Source organism: Phocoena sinus, chromosome 1, assembly GCF_008692025.1.
Source record: "Phocoena sinus isolate mPhoSin1 chromosome 1, mPhoSin1.pri, whole genome shotgun sequence".
Classification (NCBI taxonomy): Eukaryota; Metazoa; Chordata; class Mammalia; order Artiodactyla; family Phocoenidae; genus Phocoena; species Phocoena sinus.
This window is the reverse complement of record NC_045763.1, coordinates 162,540,663-162,562,292: the sequence shown is the minus strand read 5'-3', so window position 1 is coordinate 162,562,292 and position 21,630 is coordinate 162,540,663. Positions and strand designations below refer to the sequence as shown.

At 40.7% G+C, this 21,630-nt stretch overlaps 1 protein-coding gene across 1 annotated transcript in view; it reads right to left on the bottom strand.

The window, feature by feature from the left end:
* The window catches only part of LIN9 (lin-9 DREAM MuvB core complex component), a 109,042-nt gene extending 88,675 nt beyond the window's left edge, over positions 1 to 20,367 (bottom strand). The window contains exons 1-4 of the mRNA XM_032612105.1: positions 20,289 to 20,367; positions 13,381 to 13,413; positions 11,813 to 11,907; positions 10,189 to 10,293 (exon numbers count right to left, since the gene is read on the bottom strand). Of these exons, the coding sequence (XP_032467996.1) occupies positions 10,189 to 10,293; positions 11,813 to 11,907; positions 13,381 to 13,413; positions 20,289 to 20,367 (312 nt within the window). The remainder of the gene's footprint in view (positions 1 to 10,188; positions 10,294 to 11,812; positions 11,908 to 13,380; positions 13,414 to 20,288) is intronic.
* Positions 20,368 to 21,630: the final 1,263 nt, after the last annotated feature.

The window sequence follows — 21,630 nt, the reverse complement described above, 5'->3', positions numbered from 1 at the left end:
TAGGGTTTCCTTGGAGGTGCAGTGGTTGAGAGTCCGCCTGCCGATGCAGGGGACGCGGGTTCGTGTCCCGGTCCAGGAAGATCCCACATGCCATGGAGCGGCTGGGCCCGTGAGCCATGGCCGCTGAGCCTGCACATCCGGAGCCTGTGCTCTGCAACAGGAGAGGCCACAACAGTGAGAGGCCCGCGTATCACAAAAAAACAAACAAACAAAAAAAACAGATACACTAGAGCAATGGAACAGAATTGAGCCCAGAAATAAATGCACGCATATATGGTTAACTGATATTTGACAAGGTAACCAAGAATACTCAATGAGGAAAAGACAGTCTCTTCGATAAATGGTGTTGGGAAATGGTTTTCATGTGCAAAAGAATAAAACTGGCTTCCTGTTTTACACCACTCATAAAATTTAACTCAAAATGGATTAAAGCTGTAAATGTAACACCTGAAACCATAAAATTCCTAGAAGAAAACATAGGGAAAAGTCTCCTTGACACTGTTCTTGGCAATGATTTTTTGGGGATGATACCAAAAGCAAAGGTAACAGAAGCAACAATCAACAAGTGGGACTACATCAAACTAAAAAGCTTCTGCATCGCAAAAGAAACAATCAACAAAATGAAAAGGCAGCCTACAGAATGAGACAAAATGTTTGCAAATCATATATCTGATAAGAAATTAATACCCAAAGTATGTAAGAAACTCATAGAACTCAACAACAAAAAGACAACCTGATTAAAAAATGGGCAGAGACGCTGAATAGACATTTTTCCAAAGAAGACACAAATGGCTAACAGGTACATGAAAAGGTGCTCAACATCACTAATCATCAGACAAATGCCACAGTGAGATATAACCTCACACCTGTTAGAATGGCTATTATCAAAAAGGCAAGAAATAACAAGTGTTGGAGAGCATGTGGAGAAAAGAGAACCCTGTGAACTGTTGCTGGAAATGTAAATCGGTGCAGCCAGTACACAAAACAGTATGGAGGTTCCTCAAAAAATTAAAAACAGAAGTACCACATGATCCAGCAATTCTAACTCTGGGTGTTTATCCAAAGGAAATGAACTATCTCCAAAAGATACATGCAGCCCCATGTTTGCTGCAGTTATTATTTACAATAGCCAAGACATGGAAACAACCTATGCATCCACTGACGAATGAAGAAAATGTGGTGTATAAATATATATATATATATATATATATATAATATTATTCAGCCATAAAAAAGAAGGAAATCTTGCCATTTGTGACAACATGGATAGGCCTTGAGGACATTATGCTAAGTGAAATAAGTCAGACAGAGAAAGACAAACACCATATTATTTTACTTGTATGTGTGACCTAAAAAAAAATTACCTCCCTCCCCACAAAAAACCCAACTCAGTAGATACAGAGAACAGACTGGTGGTTGCCAAAGACAGGGTTAGGGGGGCAAATGAAATGGATAAAGAAAGGTCAAAAGATACAAACCTCCAGTTGTAAAATAAACAAGTCATGAGGATGTAATGTACAGAATGGTGACTATACCATACTGTATACCTGAAAGTTGCTAAGAGAATAAATTTTTAAAGTTCTCACTACAAGAAAAATATTTTTGTAACTATGGTAATGGACGTTAACTATAGTAGACTTACTGTGATGATCATTTCACAATACATACAAATACTGAAATCATCATGTATACCTTAATATAATGTTGTCAATTACATTTCATTTTTTAAAAAGCTTAAAAAACACCATCAGAACATCAAAAGAATACAACACAACCAAGTGGAATTCATTCATGTCAAGAATACAAGGATGGGTCAGTATTAGAAAACTATTAATGTAATCTGTCATTATTAATAAATCAAACAATAAAAGTCATATGATCACCTCCACTGATGCTAAAAACACTCGATAAAATTCAATATCCATTAAAAAAAAACACTTAATGGAATATAAAAGTAGACAAAATGACTAAAAAAACATGATATACCAGAAGTTAAATGATACAACTAAAGTAGTACTTGAAGGGAAATTTAATTCATTGGGTAAATGCTTATATTAGAAAAAAGGAAAAATTTCAAATAAATAACTTATCCTTCCACCTTAAGAAACTAGAGAAAGAAGAAAACTCAAAGCAAGCAGAGGAAGAAAATAATAAAAGTTAGAGCATAAATAATAGAAAGAAAAAATAGAAAACCAATAGAGAAAAATCAATAAAACCAAAAGTTCTTTGAAAAAAATGAACAAAATTGACAAACCGTTAGCAATACTGACCAAGAAAATAAAAATAGATGAACACTTTCTTAACCTTCAAAACACATTTCTCCCCATTCCAATCGAAAGGTCAGTATCGGACTTCCCTGGTGGCACAGTGGTTAAGAATCCGCCTGCCAATGCAGGGGACAAGGGTTTGAGCCCTGGTCCGGGAAGATCCCACATGCCATGAAGCAACTAAGCCCATGCGCCACAACGACTGAGCCTGCACTCTAGAGCCCGCGAGCTATAACTACTTAGCCCTCGTGTCACAACTTCTGAAGCCTGTGCGCCTAGAGGCCGTGCTCCACAACGAGAAGCCACTGCAATGAGAAGCCCGCACACTGCAAAGAAGAGTAGCCCCCGCTCGCCACAACTAGAGAAAGCCCGCGTGCAGCAATGAAGACCCAACACAGCCAAAAATAAAATAAATTAATTAATTAATTTTAAAAAAAGGTCAGTATCATATTCAATGTTAAAATTCTAAAAACATTCTCATTAAAGTGAGGAATATGACAAAGATGTTGATTATACCCCTATTTTTTTTTTTTTTTTTTTTGCGGTACACAGGCCTCTCACCGCTGCGGCCTCTACCGCCACAGAGCACAGGTCCCGGACGCGCAGGCCCAGCGGCCATGGCTCACGGGCCCAGCCGCTCCACGGCATGCGGGATCCTCCCAGACCGGGGCACAAACCCATGTCCCCTGCATCGGCAGGCGGACTCCCAACCACTGCACCACCAGGGAAGCCCTATACCCCTATTTTTGACACTGTTTTGATGGAATTAGCCAATTAAACAAAAGGAATAAAATTGTAAAGGAGAAGACAAAATTACCATTATTTTCAGGTGATATGACTCCCCCAGAAAACTCAAGAAAATCAACTATAACCATTAAAAGGAATAAATTAATAAAGTGGGAGAAAACAAAGTTGTTATACAAAAATCTCTATTTAAAAAAAATCATTATCGACTCAACTGCCCCAGAGCCTGAGGGGAGGGCGTACTCACTGAAGCTGCTGGCTCTGGAGGGGCCCCACCAGCCGAAGCTGCGACAGTCTTTGGGACCCCAGGCCAGTTGTTTCAACAAGTAACTTAAAGACAAAATGGAAAAACAAGGAGGTTTGTGCCTGAGATCATGTTGATGTAAAACCGGGGATGGCTACGTTGTGCCAGCTCATTCATCCTGGGGTAAGCCAGCTGCCATGTCATGAGGATACTCAAGCAGCCCTCAGGAGAGATCCATGTCGCAAGGAACTGAGGCCTCCTACCTACAGCCGCAAAATCAAATTATCAATGCCTGAAGGAGACTGACCAGAGGCCCAAGGACACAGGAAATATCAAGGTCATTACACAAACATCAGCCCCACAGAACCCCTAAAGCCCAGATCCTGAAGAAGCAAAAGAGGAGATAAACTGCCTCAAAAGGGATATTGGTTATGTATACTCCCTGCAAGAGTACATCAAAGGGCTTGTTTCCACTGATGATGACAAGAGATGCTACAAAGGTACTTTAAGTTTTCAATATAATGGAAAATAAACCAAAAAAAAAAAAAAAAAAAAACCATTATCGGGACTTCCTTGGTGGTGCAGTGGTTAAGAATCCACCTGCCAATGTAGGTGACACAGGTTTGAACCCTGCTCCAGGAAGAGCCCACATGCAGCAGAGCAACTATGCCAGTGCACCACAACTACTGAGCCTGCGCTCTAGAGCCTGTGAGCCACAACTATTGAGCCTGAGTGCCACAACTACTGAAACCCATGCACCTAGAGCCCATGCCCAACAACAAGAGAAGCCACTACAATGAGAAGCCCGCACACCGCAATGAGAAGCCCACACACAACGAAGAGTAGCCCCTGCTCGCCGCCACTAGAGAAAGCCCATGCACAACAACAAAGACCCAGCACAGCCAAAAATAAATAAATAGATAAATAACTAGATAAATAAGTCATTATCTTTTCTATATATCAGTGAGAACAAATCAAACAGAAGAAATATCCTGTTTATGACAGCAAAAATCACAAGAACAAAAAGTATTAAACACCTAGGAATATACTCAAAAAATGTGCAAGATTGACATGGAAAAAAATGTTAAAGTCTACTAAGGGGTACTAAGGCTTGAATAAGTAGAACTACAACCAGCTCTTGGATGGGTAGTACCAATGTTACATGTCATAACCCCAAAATTAATTTATAATATTAGTTCAACATCAATGAAAATCCCAACAGAATTTTTTTCCTAGTCAAGTTGATTCTGAAGTTCATATGGAAAAATAAATGTTCAAGTATACTTAGGAAAATCTTAAAAAAGGATAAGCAATAATGTTATATCAGAAATTAAAACACAATATAAAGTCACATTAAAACAATTTGAAGGACTTCCCTGGTGGCGCAGTGGTTAAGAGTCCTTCTGCCAATGCAGGGGACATGGGTTCAATCCCTGGTCCGGGAAGATCCCACATGCCGCGGGAACAACTAAGCCCGTGTGCCACAACTACTGAGCCTGTGCTCTAGAGCCCACAAGCCAAAACTACTGAGCCCATGTGCCACAACTACTGAAGCCTGTGTGCCCTAGAGCCCGTGCTCCGCAACGAGAAGCTACCACAATGAGAAGTTCACATGCCGCAATGAAGAATAGCCCCCGCTCACCACAACTAGTGGAAAGCCCATGTGCAGCAACGAAGACCCAATGTGGCCAAAAAATAAATTAAAAAATAAAGCTGACACAAGCACATACAGAGACATGCTAGACATAAAGAGAGAGAAAGTCTAGAAATAGGGGTTTCCCTGGTGGCTCAGTGGTTAAGAATCCACCTGCCAATGCAGGGAACATGGGTTCGATCCCTGGTCCAGGAAGATCCCACATGCCACAGAGCAACTAAGCCCATGCCACAACTACTGAGCCCACGTGCCACAACTACTGAAGCCCTTGTGCTCTAGGGCCCATGTACCACAACTACCAAAGCCTGTGCTCTGCAACAAGCCACCACAAGGAGAAGCTCACACACCAAAATGAAGAGTAGCCCCCACTAGTAGCCGCAACTAGAAAAAGCCTGCGTGCAGCAACAAAGACCCAATGCAACCATAAAATAACAAACAAACAAACAAAAACTTAAAGAAAAAAAAGAAAGTAACTTGGTCTTCCCCATTTGAATTCTTAAAAAAAAAGTCTAGAAATAATCCCAAATATATAGAGGAATACAGCTTGTCATGCAGCAGCATTATAAACCAATGTATAAAAGATGGATTGGGGCTTCCCTGGTGGCGCAGTGGTTGAGAGTCTGCCTGCCGATGCAGGGGACACGGGTTCGGGCCCCGGTCGGGGAAGATCCCACATGCCGCGGAGCAGCTGGGCCCGTGAGCCATGGCCGCTGAGCCTGCACGTCCGGAGTCTGTGCTCCGCAACGGGAGAGGCCACAACAGTGAAAAGCCCGCGTACCGCAAAAAAAAAAAAAAAAAAAAGATGGATTGTTCAGTAAATGTTACCCAGGACAAATAAGTAGTCCTCTAGGAAAAAAATTTGGTTGCCGTCTTACCTCATTCTTTACTCCAAAATAAATTCCAGATGGATTGAAGATTTAAACATATTTTTTAAAAAATGAAATAAGAAATATAGAGGGAATTCTAAAACTATAAATGTCAGACTAGGAAAGTCAAAAAGTCATTAAAAGGAAACATAGCTATATTTGACCCTTAGAATTTTTTTCAGTCCTCTATGGTGAAAAATATAGAAACAAAGCACAAGACAAACTACAAACTGTGAAAAAAATTATAACCAGTATGAACAGCCAAAGGGCTAATATATATAAAATTCTTACAGACTAACAAGAAAATGACCAACAATCTAATAAAAAACGGGAGAAAGACAAACAGTTTTGAGCTAAGGAAAGAAAGTTTGTAAACATATATGAAAAGTATCTCACCGTCACTCATAGATGACATGCCAACTAAAACAAGTGAGATGCTATTATGAGATTAGCAAAAATCTAGATGTTTAATTATATACTGAGTTAGCAAGCATTAAGTAAAATAGGCACTGTGATATATTACTGGTTGAAAGTATAAGCCAGTACAATTTCTTTGGAGAATAATTTGGCACTACTTTAAAAACTTTAAATGTGCATATCCTGTGATCCAGCAATTCCACATTTTAGCCATCTGCCCTAGAAAAACACTTGCAAATTTATACAAATATGTTTGGGATGTTCACTACAGCATTGTTTGTAATAATGAAAACTTAGAAACCACTTGAATGTCGATAAAATAGGAGAATTTATAAATAAATTATGGTATAAGATTGACTACTACAAAACAGTAAAAAGAAATGAAATATTGAAGCGTGTCTAACTAAATCAGTCAGTATGGCCAGATCTCAAAAACAGACTTTTGATTTCACTGCAGGGGGCCCAGGTTTGATCCCTGGTCAGGAAACTAAGACCCCTGCAAGCCGTGAGGCAAAAAACCCCAAAAGAACAAACAAACCAAAACAAAACAAAACAAAAAAAACACTTTTGAGTGAAAAAATAAATTAAAGAATGATGCCTGATACAATATCATGAAAATAATACTACTAATGTAATTTTAAAACTACATACACCAAACAATACCATATATTTTCTATGAATACATATATAAAGGTTTAGAAGTATTAAAAAGATCTAAAAGGATAATCAAACTACAGTGGTTGGTTACCAGTGGAAGAGGGAAGCAGATCTGGAGGGTGGGTGAAGGTCAAAATTAACTTTTTATTTTTTAGTATAAAACTTTACTTAGGAAAAACTGTAGATTTATAGAAAAGTTGCAAAGATAATACAGAGGTTCCATATGCCCTTCATCCAGCTTTCCCTAATGTTAACGTCTTATATAACCATGGTTTGTCAAAACCAAGAAATTAACATTCGTATAATACTATTAACTAAACCACAGACTTTATTTGGATTTCTCCAGTTTTTCCATTAATGTCCTTTTTTTGTCCCAGAATCCAATTCAGGATACCACATTGTACTTAGAAAATTAACTTTTTAATGTTAAAAAAAATTATATGTCATGAGTCATTTAGCATAAATAATAATCAAATTATTATAAAGTATTATTATCAGAAAGAGTGCTACTTTTATTTCTACTGAGTTATTGACCCAAATTCTAAAATAGCATATTGGTGGCTCATTGCATATAAAACTGTATTAAAGATTCCTCTGTTGAGTATGAGGAAATATATTCAATCTGTTAGTGGAAATATAAATTATTACAACTTTTATAAATAGATTATTAGGTAGTATCTTGCAAAGTTTAAGTGTAAATACCTTTGTAGCAATTACACTTCTAAAGGTTTATTCAACAAATGGAAAATGGACAGTGACTGCTACTGATTTATTTTGAGATGATGAAAATGCCCTAAAATTGGTTGTGGTGATAGTTGCACACCTCTGTGCATATATTAAAATGACTGAATTGTATGCTTTAAATAGGTAAATTGTATGCTATGTTAACTGTATCTCAATAAAGCTACAACAAAAAAGCAGACCTCTGAAGACAAGCTGCCTGCCATTTAGTATCGGCTTTCACTTATTAGCTTTGTGATCTTGAACAAGAAACTTCTCTGTGGACTTCCCTGGTGGCGCAGTGAGTGGTTAAGAATCCACCTGCCAATGCAGGTGACATGGGTTCGAGCCCTGGCCCGGGAATATCCCACATGCCATGGAGCAACTAAGACCGTGTGCCACAACTACTGAGCCTGCACTCTAGAGCCTGAGAGCCACAACTACTGAGCCCACGTGCTACAACTACTGAAGCCCACGGGCCTACAGTCCATGCTCTGCCACAACAGAAGCCACCACAGTGAGAAGCCTGCGCACCACAACATAGAGTAGCCCCCGCTCACTGCAACTAGAGAAAGAAAGCCCACGCGCGGCAGCGAAGACCCAGTACAGCCAAAAATAAATACATTTAAAAAAAAAAAAAAAAAAAACCTTCTCTGTGTCTGTTTTCTCACCTGAAAAATGGGAAATAAGAAAATAGTAACCTAACTCATGGGGGGGTTGAAGATTAAATCAAAGTAATACATATGAAGTGCTTAGAACAGGATCTGGCACATACTAAGTACTGAATAAACGTTGGTTTTTAATAATTTTCCAGCTCTGAATAGTGCTCCTTAAACAAACACACAGATAGAATACACCAGATTTGAGGCTGTGACTAGGAGAGTAAGAGAACAACACATATCATGTAACTGAAGATTGAAAGAACTAGGCATGTTAAGACTAGAAAAGAGAAAACTCAGAGGATATAAAATTTTTTCACATAGTTAAAGAAGTCTCACATCATGTCTGTCCTATGCTATATTTGTTCTGTATTGCTCACAAGTAGAAAGGCCTTTGCGAAATAGTCCCAGAAGGAATGATATGTGCCTGGGGAGGAGGGCTTTGGATAGACTTAGGGCAGGATGGTTTCATAGTCACAAAGATCAGAGTTTTCTGTATGTTTGAAAATTTTCCTAGTAAATAGTTGGAGGGAAAAAAAGAACTTAAAAAAAAATCCATGAGCTTCCCTGGTGGCGCAGTGGTTGAGAGTCCGCCTGCCAATGCAGGGGACACGGGTTCGGGCCCCGGTCCGGGAAGATCCCACGTGCCGCGGAGCAGCTGGGCCCGTGAGCCATGGCCGCTGAGCCTGCGCATCCGGAGCCTGTGCTCCACAACGGGAGAGGCCATAACAGTGAGAGGCCTGCATACCGCCAAAAAAAAAAAAAAAAAAAAAAAAAAAACCACACCTCTGGAAATTTAAAAAATCTAAACAGCGTTAAAGCATCCAAATTATCCTAATAACATAGCTCTTCTAAAATCAATACAAGAAATAGTTGTTGACTATTCTTGTATTCATTCAACCTTGTATCCGACATCTACTGAGCCAAGCAGTGCACACTGTGTATTAGTTTCAACTGGGTCAAATTTTTAAATTGAATTTTAGATGCTTATGCACACTTGTCATTGATGTTAAAAAGTTCATATATTTTTGTTCATTTTACAGAGAACGAACATATTTTACTATTTTTTTCATATTTTACTATTTGAAATGATTATAAAGGTATGTAAAAGTTCTTTGGTTTTGTTTTTGTCTTTTTTTTGGTAAGGGCATATTGCTGGTAATACCTTTAATTAATTTGATGCCAAATCCTTGGTTGAGAAAATTACCTCTACTGTGATACATCCTACTAGAAAATGTTATAACACTTTTGAAAAAGAAATGAATGGGAAGTAGGAAATAACTATATCAAAAACTATACATTTCATAGGAGAAAATTATTGTTTTCTTAAAGTTAATATTTCCTTATCTAATTTTCACTCATTGCTTTGATTCTTACATGTCCACTGTAATTTTTCTTTAAAAGATGTCAAAAATGAAAAAGGAGATATGATTTCATGCTCTATATTTTCCTCTTTTGGATAAAGGAAGTCTTCAACATACTTCACTCAATGACAAAGTAAAATGAGTTTTCCCCTCTGATTTCCATGCAAACGGCAAGCTAATTCCAATTTGCCAAATCCATTTGCTGAATGTCCACTATCTCCATGCTTAAAAAAAGAGTGCGTATGGGAATTCCCTGGCGATCCAGTGGTTAGGACTCCATGCTTCCACTGTAGGGGGCACAAAATCCTGGTTCAATCCCTGGTCGGGGAACTAAAATCCCACATGCCTTGTGGTGCGGCCAAAAAAAAAAGAAGAAGAGTGTGCATCTGTAAGACTGAGGACTGGCTTTCTACACTGGCTTAAAGTCCATCAATAAAATAATGCCCTGTTTTAGGTAATTAAAATAGGAGCTGAGCTGAAGTACTGAGTTAAAGAACTTGTTACTCAAAATGTCATAGAACAATAAATATAAACTTTATTATACTGAGGGATTGCTCACTTCCTTTCAATGAAACAAAATTTTAGCACACACATACCTGTGGAACCATTGCCACCCTCTGATTTCTTTTAGGTGACCTTGTATTTATTTGTCTGTCATCTTCATCAGAAAAGAGCCGACTTCGTTTTGAATTTCTGAAAGGCTATGATAGAAATTTTTTTATTTAATGAAAAGGCCAAACACCTGCCATTTTTGTTCCAAAACACAATTCTATACTTGGAAAATACAGCTAACTCCGAATTATCAGCAGTATTGAAGGATGAAGAATGGGTAATAAAAAGCACACAAATAATTTCAGATTTTAGAAAGCAGAAAGATACATATGTATGTAATTTGTTTAGAAATGAAACACCTAGCTGTTAATTAAAACTAGAACCCAAGTCTTCTTTGTATAGTACACTGGCAGTCTTGAATGCTGAAGATAGGAAAATTAAGCTCTGGAAATTCTAGTTCTCATTATGTTGGCACTTGGATTAATACCAACCAGTTGGGTGTTTCACCTGATAGGCCTATTGGATAGGGCTGGGTTGGGACAAAGTTACTAGATCACTTTAGAGAGTAAATCTAAATGTATATAATATTATACTAGATCTGCTGTCAAAAACTGTTGACAAATTTCCATTTGCAAATGAAAATACAAGATACCAATAACAGATACTTAATAAGTGCATGCAGAACTAAAAAATTTTAAGCATCCAAAGTATATCACACACTTAAGAATTTATAATATGAAAAATTTTACAGTCCATCCTAGGTTCAGAGGCTTAATAGGGAAGAACAACAGAAATAATATCCCAATAGCACCCACATCATTTTTCAAATCCTTCTCCCACCCTTCAAGACAGTTCCATGCCTACTTAGAACTGAAGCCGGTGCAGTGGGCTAGCAACATATGGGAAGCATCCAACTGGGTCAAGGCTAGAGGTATGGACCGGCGAAATTAAACCCACTGAGAGTCTCAACACTGCAGAGCCCTGACAGGAAGTCCCTTCTACCCTGCTCCCCTCCTCTAAGCATGGGCAGAGAGGAGGAAGAGAATGACGGTGACAGAAATGATAACAGCGTGGAGAGTCCTGTACACTCACTGTGGCCAGCTGCCCAGGCTCCTGACAGCTACTGTCTAACCTAGCTCCAGGCTTGTTTCATGATTGACCCCTAAAATTTCCTGGCTACCTGGCTGGGCAGGGGAGGAAGAGAGGCCCCGAAAATTGTTAGACACGCCAATTATATGCTCATCTGTACTTCCCAGCCCTAAATGCATTTATCCTTGACTTACACAAGATTTCAGTATCCTACCACTTATTTATATATCTTTTTGTAGGGACCAGAGCCAGGTACAATCTTTTTATTTTAAAAAAATCTATTAAATTGTTAAAAATCTATATTAAAAGTAAGATTTCGGGTTGCTGGAGTTTTTTGGGTTTGCCTATTTAAAGAAACTACAATTACTTAACAAATGCTTAATGATGAACAGATTATCACAGGCTATAGATTATTTATCTAGGTATGATCCAATACTGTTCAATGACACTTAATGACACAAATGCTTGGAGTTGGGGAAAACCCTTGGAAAATTTTTATAGTGCTGTAAGAATGTGCATGTGACAATACAGACAATTTAGCTATCATATTCTAAAGAGTAAGAAAAACAAATTCCTTACCATTTCCACAGCAGAGCCTGTATTCCTGCCTTTCCAAACAGGTGTTTTTTGTAAAGAACTGTACTTTTCATTCCATGTGTTAGATAAGCTTCCCTCTGTAATAAATAATTATTAATGATATTTAAGTTTAGTTCAAAGGATTTCATACTATAAACATGGCCTTTTTAATAACAGCAATATATCTGAAATATTTACGAATACAGAAAAAATATACTGACCATAATAATTTTAGTTTATTACAAATAAAGAAAATCTTTTCTGTATTTTTTTGTCAAACTCGCTAAATAATCTGACAAGGCAATGCTACTTGAAAGTATTACATTTTCATATTAAAACATGTGTGGCTTATTTCATTTTGTTTTTCAATAATTCCTCTATTCTTATTTGCCAAGAACTACACCTCAGTACAATCTGACTGAAAGCAGGCAAGGAAAAATGCGAAAAGCTCCTTTAACCTTGAATTTAGAGCATATTTCTGCTTCAACGTGTAAAACACTTGATATCCAAAAATGAAATATGTGGGGTTTTTTCCCTTAATTCAAAGAAACACACTTGATATCCAAAAATGAAATATGTGGGGTTTTTTCCCTTAATTCAAAGAAACGTCTTCAGAGTTGTATTCAACCAGAAAAAATCCGATCAAGTTACCGATTAAGTGTGTTATGAAAATAAAGAAGGCGAGTTTAATGTTTACAAAAAGGATATGTTTATTCAGAGAGAGATATAGAAAACTGGGATGAATATACACAAGATAGTTTTATTTCCTTCTAATTACCTGAAAGCATTTTCTAATTTTTGTATAAAAAATTTATATCACTTCTTTAAAAAGAGAAATGGCTTTAATATTGGGAGAAAAAAATTAGTGGAATACTTTTTCAGACATATATTTTAATAAGTACAAAAGAAAAGAGATGGGATGGGGTTGATCCTGCTAGGCAAATAAATTAGGGTAATCCTGGAAGATAAGTATTCTCAAGCCAGAAGGACTTAATTTGGTAGACCACCAATCCAAAGTATAATACGGTAGCTTCAAAAACTGAAAGTACTAATGAACCTTTGAGAAGATCTACATTGGTTCCAAATTTACTTACCCAGTAGAATCTTGCTCAAGAGGTAAAATCTCAAAATAAATTATATTAAGAGGATAGGCCTAACGTACTTACACAAAGAAACAGAAAGACCAAGGAACATGTCTAACTTTTCCTCAGAAAAAAATACTATCATTCTTTTATTTCAAGAGACTTGCATTACTACTTAGAAGACAAGATTCTTAAAAAACAAACAATTATGTAAAAATACAGCTTAGCCCAGTTGTTTAATAAATGATTTAACTCTAGTAAGAAATGTCTGGAATGTTTAGTTAGAAAGTTCTTTAATCAATAATTCTAGGGGGAGAAAACAAGGGCAGATTCCCCATATGAACTTATTATCACCAGTGAAAACCAATATTTAAAAGCTATAATGAATCATAACTTAGAAAAAAAAGAGAAATACTATATCCAAATAAATTTAATGAAATAAATTCCTAGTTTGTGTCATACCTAAAAGAATCATGCTATGATTCTTACCTTTTAAACTGACAAGGGCTTTCGCTGAAGAGCCTACAATGAAAACAAATCAGTATTACTTTATAATCAAAGTGAGAGAAAAAGAACTTGGTTTAAGGGTTAAAAGTGATCCATTTAGTTTTAGTAATGTTGAAGTGACAGTGGAATGTGCAATTAGAAATAACTAGTAGGGCTTCCCTGGTGGCACAGTGGTTGAGAATCCACCTGTCAATGCAGGGGACATGGGTTCGAGCCCTGGTCCGGGAAGATCCCACATGCCACGGAGCAACTAAGCCCGTGCGTCACAACTACTGAGCCTGTGCTCTAGAGCCCGTGAGCCACAACTACTGAGCCCACGTGCTGCAACTACTGAAGCCCGTGTGCCTAGAGCCCGTGCTCCGCAACAAGAGAAGCCTGCACACTGCAACAAAGAGTAGCCCCCGCTCGCCGCAATTAGAGAAAGCCCGTGCACAGCAACGAAGACCCAACACAGCCAAAAATAAATTAAAATAAATAAATTTATTTTTTTAAAAAAAGAAGTAACTAGTAGACAATTCAAGCTATTGACCAAAACTCAGACAATGTAAGGAAGAACTGGAGATATTCGGGAGTCTTGTTTGAAGCTGTGAGAACTGGAAACCTTCCCAAGAGAGAAAAATGTAGAAAGAGAGGTAAGAGGAAGAGTAGGGACAGAAGTGATTTGGGGGAGAAGGAAAAGAGAAAGGGAATTGACATTTATTGAGGCAAAGATCAGAAGTGGTTATAGAGTGGAGAAAACAGAAAATGGAAATGATCCAGGGACTGTCATAGCAGACAATAAGTCCCTTGGAAGTCTAGAATGCAGGTATGTGCAACACTTAAAGATTCAAGCTGGATTAGGGAGCTGGAGGGGTTCACTGACTAAAACATCAGTGCATATTAGAATAACCAGGAAGCTCCCCATACATGCAGAAACTGTGCGATTAATAAAGGCCCTCAGGGGATTCTGTTGCAGGTACCCCTCACGCCCATTTCGAGAAACACTGGGCTACAGGTTCTGGTGTAAATAAAGGATAGGATCTATAGGTGAGGGGAAGTAGGAGAATTGATAGGGAAAGAAGTTTTTATGAGAGAGGGGGAGCACTAAATTGAAAATCTCAGAATTGCATAGGTATACTGCAAAGAAGTTCAAGTCATTTGAAAAATAATAAAGTATGATCTCTCTCACTTACATGTGACACCTTAAAAAAAGCAATAAAAGGGAATTCCCTGGCAGTCCAGTGGTTAGAACTCCACACTTTCACTGCCAAGGGTCTGGGTTCAATCCCTGGTCGGGAACTAAGATCCCACAAGCTGCGTGGCATGGCCAAAAAATAATAATAATAATAAATTTTTTAAAATTAAAAAAACAAAAAACCCCCACCAAACTCACAGATACGGAGAACAAATTGGTGGTTGTCAGAGGCAGGGAGTGGGGGACAGGCAAAATAGGTGAAGGGGGTCAAAAGGTATAAGATAAATAAGTTCTGGGGATGTAATGTAAAGCATGATAACTATAGTTAACAATACTGTATTATACATTTGAAAGTTGCTGAAAGAATAGATCTTAAAAGTTTTCATCACAAGAAAACAAAATTGTAACTGTGTGGTGATTAGTAGTTAGTAAGTAACTAAACTTACAGTGGCAATTGTTTTGCAACGTATACAAATATCAAATCATTATGCTGTACACCTAAAACTAATACAATGTTATATGTTAATTATATCTCAATAAAAGAAAATAAATTAACAGGGGAAAAAAACCTTTCTATGCTTCAAAATAGAAATTATTCACATCATTATTAATGAGCAAAATCTCCCTCTTTAAATTTAAAAAACTGTTTAGAACACCTTTTTTTCTTTTACTATAGTCAACTTATTATTTATCATTCCTCATTTTTAAATGTTTTATTTTAGAACCAGCTATTTCTCATCTCAGTTAGAAGCCCTTGTCAGTTAGATGCCCTCTGACATCCGTTTATGTTTAAAAATATATAATCTAAGACCAGGCAGTAGTGATGTTATTTGAAAGGCTAGCCTTTTACTTACATTGAGAAAAGACAGATTTGTAAGTGGCTTGTTAAAAATGTCTGTCAACATCTGTAAGGAGCCAGTCCAGTATGACATTACACAAAACACAAAAATAAATAAATAAAAGATGATCTCAGGGAATAAAGTAAGATAGAAGAACATGAACTAAGTACAAAAATCAGAGATGACAGATTAATCCTCCTTGGTTTTTAACAAAAGCAGCAATGATTTACAACTCACATAAATGGACAACAGGCGTTAAATGAGAAGTAACAGATAAAGTATCATGGTTCTGGCTATGAAACATTTTTATGTATCTCAGATCTCTAAACCTCAACTGACTTCTCTGCAAGGCAGTATGAGAGGCTTGTTGGACAACCCACCAACATCAAAGCCACTCTTGCTTTCCCCCTACTCTCCCGCCTAGATGTGGAGCATGGTTAACAGGACACGTTAACAGCTTCTGTATGGCAAAGTGAAGTTTAATGACCAAAGGCAGTAAAGTTGCAGGGGGAAAAGTGGGGGAGAGAGCCCATAAAGCCTTGCTAAGAAGCCTCAAAAAATACAACACAACTGGGAAAGCAGCAGTAGTAGACAGAGCACGACATGTCAGTGTAGCTACCAAGAAAAACATGGTTCATTTGAGAAAAAGTGGTAACCATTCATTCATTCATTCAGTGAATATGTGTAGAGTGCTGCCTGCATCCTGGCCCCTGCTCTAGTCACTGCGGGTATGGACAGCACGCAAAACAGACAAAGTCCATGCTCCTGATGCTCTTTACATTCTAGCGAGGGGGAAACACACACACACACACACATCACGGGACGATAAGCACTACTGGAAAAAAAATAAAGCAGGATAATAAGGATAGGGAATGTGGGGTGGGAAATGGTGGAGGGAAGACTATTTCTCTATAAGGTGCTCATGATTAGCTTCTCTGAAACGTGATATTTGAGCAGAGGTCTGAAGGAAGAGGTGTGAGTTGTAAGGATATTCATTCCAGCTCCAAGAACGCAGGGACTGTATCTTGCAGACTCTGATCTACCACCTTTAACCTTCTTCCCTTCTTGAGAGATAGTATAGCATAATGGTTAAGAACACAGATGGAGACTAGCTGTGTTTGAATCTTGGCTCTGCCACTGTCTTACTGTGTCATTTTAAGCAAGTTACTTAACCTCTCTGTGCTACTTATTCTTCTTTTGTAAAATGGGGATTAAATGAGTTAGTATATGTAAAAGTGCTAAGAGAAAAATGCACATAGCACAGGACTAATTTTCAGACCATGCTTATTGTTTGTACTACTTTGATCAATCAAAAAAAAAGATTAGGTTAAGAACATGTATTTTACAGGCAGGTGAATTCAATTAAGTTAGACTCCTGCTTTAACTGGGTATGCTCATTCATTCTACATATATTCACTGAATACCTGCCACAGCACTATTCTAGGGACTGGGGTTAACTGAAGGAAAAGCTAGACAAGGCCTCTGTTCTCAGGGAAGTTTACACTGTAGTGGGAGGAGACATACAATAAACAAGTACATAAAATGACAGCTACACTGGTGGCAGCTGCTGTAAAGGAAATAACCAAGGGATCGCAGTGTGGGGAGTAACTAACTTTACACAGGGTGGGTAGGGAAGGCTTCTCTGAGGAGGTAACATGTGAAAAGGACTAGCCATGAGAGGACGGGGGGCAAAGCAATGAGTCAGGCTGGTAGAAACAGCAGGTAAAAAAGCCCCGAGGTAGAACATTTAGAATATTCTAGGAAGGGTGAGGGCATTATGTTTGGGAAGTCACTGGCAAGAGAAGGGTGGTTATGAAAAAAAGAACAGAGAAGTAAGCCTGCTGTCATGCATGGAACTGGAACGCAAGCATGAAGAAAAACAGAAATGGCACCTTCTCTGGTGGGGCTTCTAACCAAAGCTAACCAAACAATCACAGTAACAAACATAAAGCTGCAACTGTGACAGCTGCCACTAAGAAATTACACAGTGGTGTGAAAAGATTTAATAAGAAGATGTATGATTTGTCAGGGAGGACAGAAGCTTAAAATGGGATCTAAAGGATAAGTAGCACTTAACTGGAAGTGAGAGGAAGGAAGAGCATTCCAGGTAGAGAGAACAGCATGTGCAAAAAAGAAAGCCTAGTGAGTACAGGGAATGAAAAAGGTCCAATTTAGTTCAAAGGGATAGAATGAGAGGAAGAGTGGTACAAAATGTAGCTGGAGAGGTGGGGAATGGCCAGACCACAAAGGGTCTTGTAGTTAGTAAAGTGTTTTCAGCAACAGGATGACATGACATACATTCTGAAAGGATCACTCTGGCTGTGTGTAGGTTGGGGGGGAGGGTTTGGGTGGTGGATTGATGGGAGGCTGAAGCGATTAATGCAGAAGAGATGGTGACAGCTTGGACCAGGATGAAGGTGAGAAGTAGGTAAAACCGAGAGACATTTAGAAGGTAAAAGTTACAAGATTCAGTAAAGGCTTAATTATGGGAAGTGTGGAAGACAACCTCTATCTAGGTTTTAGATGACTGCACAGCGGAGCCATTCATTATGACCGGAACCACTGGAAGTATCTCTGTACTGCAGTAGGATCATGAGGTAGATCTTGAACCCATAAAGTCTGAGGGGCCTCTGAGGCATCTGAGAGAAGATGTGAAATGGGCAAGAGATATTAAGCACAGAAGCCCAGAGGAAAGATCTGGGCTGAAGATAGCCTCAGCTACCTCATTAGTAAGAGTACTTACCTCAACTGGAATGAGGATTAAATGAGCAAATGTATACAGTATGCTTTGCACAGCACCTGGTTCATAGTTAGTACTAAACAGATAGTAGCTTTTATTATTGTTAATGTTATACTGACTATTGGATAACATACAAACTAGTCCCCTTGACTAAAACTGGCAAAGAGACATATCGCTACTTCTAGTATCAAACTGAAATCACTTCTGCTGCAGTTTCATTAACCATGCCTCTTACCCTACATTCAATTCCATATAAATTAAGCATTCATATATACCTGATTTATGGCACTGTATGACAAACCAGGTAAAGCAATCCCTGCTTTCAACCAGCTGTGGTCAAGCTAAACAAGACATATATCGCACAAGCTAAGGTGCACGCCCACACACACCCTAGTGTACCAGAGATGTCACAAAGCAATATAAGTGATTATCTTATATAGCTTGAGAGTGTAGTTGTAATTTGAACCCTAGTATGAGTCCCAAGTGTCTGCAAAGAACCAGAGTAAATCCTCAATAAAAGTTTAATGATAATGAGCAAATATTCTAAATGACAGTTATCTAGTGGGTGGGACTTCCAAGACGTGATAAAACATCTTTACGACAAAGAGATCAAGGACTTCCAGATGACGAGCACACTGTGTTTAGCAGGCCCACCTTTATTTAGAAGCATCCTAAATCACAATCAACTGTATTCTCCAAATAAGAAACAATAAAATTCATTGGTGGTCTACGGCTATGCCTTATCCAATACAGTAGCCGCTAGACACACATGACTATTTAAACTTAAATTAACAAAAATCAAACGAAATTTAAAAGTCATTCTAGCCACATCTTAAGAGTTCCATAGCCACATATGGCTAAGTAGCTACCCTACTGGACATTGCAAAACACAACATTTCCATCACTGAGAAAGTTCTACTGCAATTCCGCGCTGGTCTAGAGCAAATTTAAAACACAAACTCTCTTAATACAACTTTTCACCAGTCTGGCAACTTGAACTTTCAACTTTATAGCACATTAAGAATATACGACCCCACAAGGAAAACAGAATTGGCTGCGTTCAGTTCTCACTTTAAAAGTGTCTTGCACAGATAAACTTAAGTTGTTTCTATTACACTAAAAACTCTCACAAATGATACACATACATAAACCGAATAGTGAGTGTGCATCAGGACCCATCTGTAATTAACTGAAAGATACGCCTTTATCTTGTATACTTTATATCAATACAATATTGTAAATTACAAAATTAAGTTCTATTGTGCTTAAACTACAGAATTAGTGCTTTTACTTACTAAACACAAGTGAGCATCCACGTCTGAGGTGGCAGAATGAGTAAACGTGGTTAAAGGAGGCAATGCACAGGGTGGGTGTCAGGAAGAGTACTGAATATGCCTGTGGTGATGGTCACATCCATGCGTAAAGGTACCCCCGTGATTCCTAAGACACATACGCAGAGAAGAAAGTCTGCGGGATGGGGGCTGCCTGAACACTTGTGTACCCAGTCTGGATTATCTCTGGAAAGGTCCACAGCCACCTGTGGTCCCAGGGGAAGGGGTCAGCCCTTTGACACGGAAATGCTTCCAAGGGTGGACACACCGGAGGAGGGAGGGGAGGGCACTGATGATCATAAGTGCCTACAGCGGCAGGAACTGTGACAGGACAGGATCAGAGACCGGGACAAGAAGGAGACCTGTGACCACCCCCTCCCCAGCCCGAGCCCTTCCCGGCCCCCGAAAGCGAGTTACATAACCCCGCCAGGCGTCTCTCCGCGCCGGGCGAGCGGTGCAGGCGGGGAGGACAGCCCCCGCGGCCGGCGGTCGCTCTTCCCCCACCTCGGCCAGGGGCCCGAGCCGGGCCAGGAGAGCAGCCACCGCCTCCGCCCCGCCCGGGTTGGGCCCCCGGGCTTTCGGTTTCAGGCCCTGGCTCTCACACAACCCCACAAACCAATACACAGACACCATAACAAAGGCGGCGACGCGGCGGCAACACCGGGGTGGAAGGACTAGGGGACCACAGCGGGGCTGGCAGTCAGCCCACTTGCCCGGCAGAGGGCACGGCCGCCCGTCCCGGCCGGATGCAACCCGGGGGCAGGCGGACGGCGGGAAGAGTGGGGGTGCTTTGAGGTGCTACTCACTCTCGTCAGGCAACTGGTCGAGCTCCGCCATCTTGAACGAGCCGCGCCGCTTTTTCAAAGGCTGCCCGCCGCGGTGCATTGTGGGGCGGAGACTGTCTTTGCGAGGGAGGTTCGAATGCGGAGCTCGCTGCCCGCGGTGCGGCGCACCGCGACGCTACTCCCGCCGCTGCCGGCTGAGACGGGCCCGGCTCCGCCCGCGCCTGCCCTGGGAGGGGGTGCAGCCGAGTGGGGCCGCGCCTCGCCCCTCCGCTCCCGCCCCCGGCCGGGCCGGAGGGAGGGGAGGGAGGCCGGGCCGCCAGGCCCGTCTCGCGCCGCCCCTACCTGGGCCCGGCGCCGGAGCGCGGGGAGAGCGGGGGGAGCGGCGCGAGCTGCCGTGTCCCGCCGGGCCCGGCTCCCGGTCCGCGCCGCCCGCCCCCTCCGGGGCTCGCTCCCGGCGCGCGTTTCGAGTCTCGCGCTGCAGCTGCGGGAACTGTAGGCTGTTTATTCCGAGTGGGGAAAAGGAGGGAAGGTGGGAAGGAGGCCCCGGCCGGCTGAGGAGAGGGCAGGGGGGCAGGGAGGCGGCACCCGTAGGCCCGGCGCGGGGAGAAGCCCCAGGTTCTCGGCCTCACTTCCCTAGGGGGTTCTACCCGAAGTAAAATTTTCGCGGCTCTCCAAGCCCACGTTTCTCCGGCCTCTCCATCCCCTCCTTTCTCCGGAGAGCTGGGGGAGGGCCGGGGAGGAGGGCTCAGGCCGCGGCAACCCCACAGCTTGCCCGCCCAGGACTGGCGGTGCCCGCAGCCCCTCGGGAGCCTGGGCCACCCCTCCCGAATGCCGGAACCGGAGTTGCGTGGAGCTCGGCGGAGAGACCTTGAGAGGTCATGAAGTTAGTCATTTAGGTCGGCAGCTGAAGAACTGTTTTGCTCAGCTCTTTCCCCCATTCACACTAGACCATGTAGTGTGCTGGGAGAGAATTACAGAAACAAAAACCGACAGTGACACAAAGATGATGAAGTACCCTGATCGAAATATTATGAGAACACAATGAGAATTCATCCAGTTTTGAAAGAAGCCCAGAGAAAGATTTCACAATTCCTGTCTATAACAGCGGCCAGTAATAAACCACTCTTGCTTTTCAGCAATTCATCTGACAAATGTTATTGAGCTCCAGTCCTTTTTTTCCAGGGATGTAAGAGGGCGGGCGGGGCGGGGGGCGGGGGATAGTTAAGCAATGAGAGTACAACACGGGTGAACTCCAGGAACTAAAAAGTTAAAAGGTGGTAGACAGATGAGGACAGCAGAACACACAGGCCGGCCCAGGCTAAGGAGCTGAACTTGCTAAGAGCACTGGAGCAATGGATGGTGG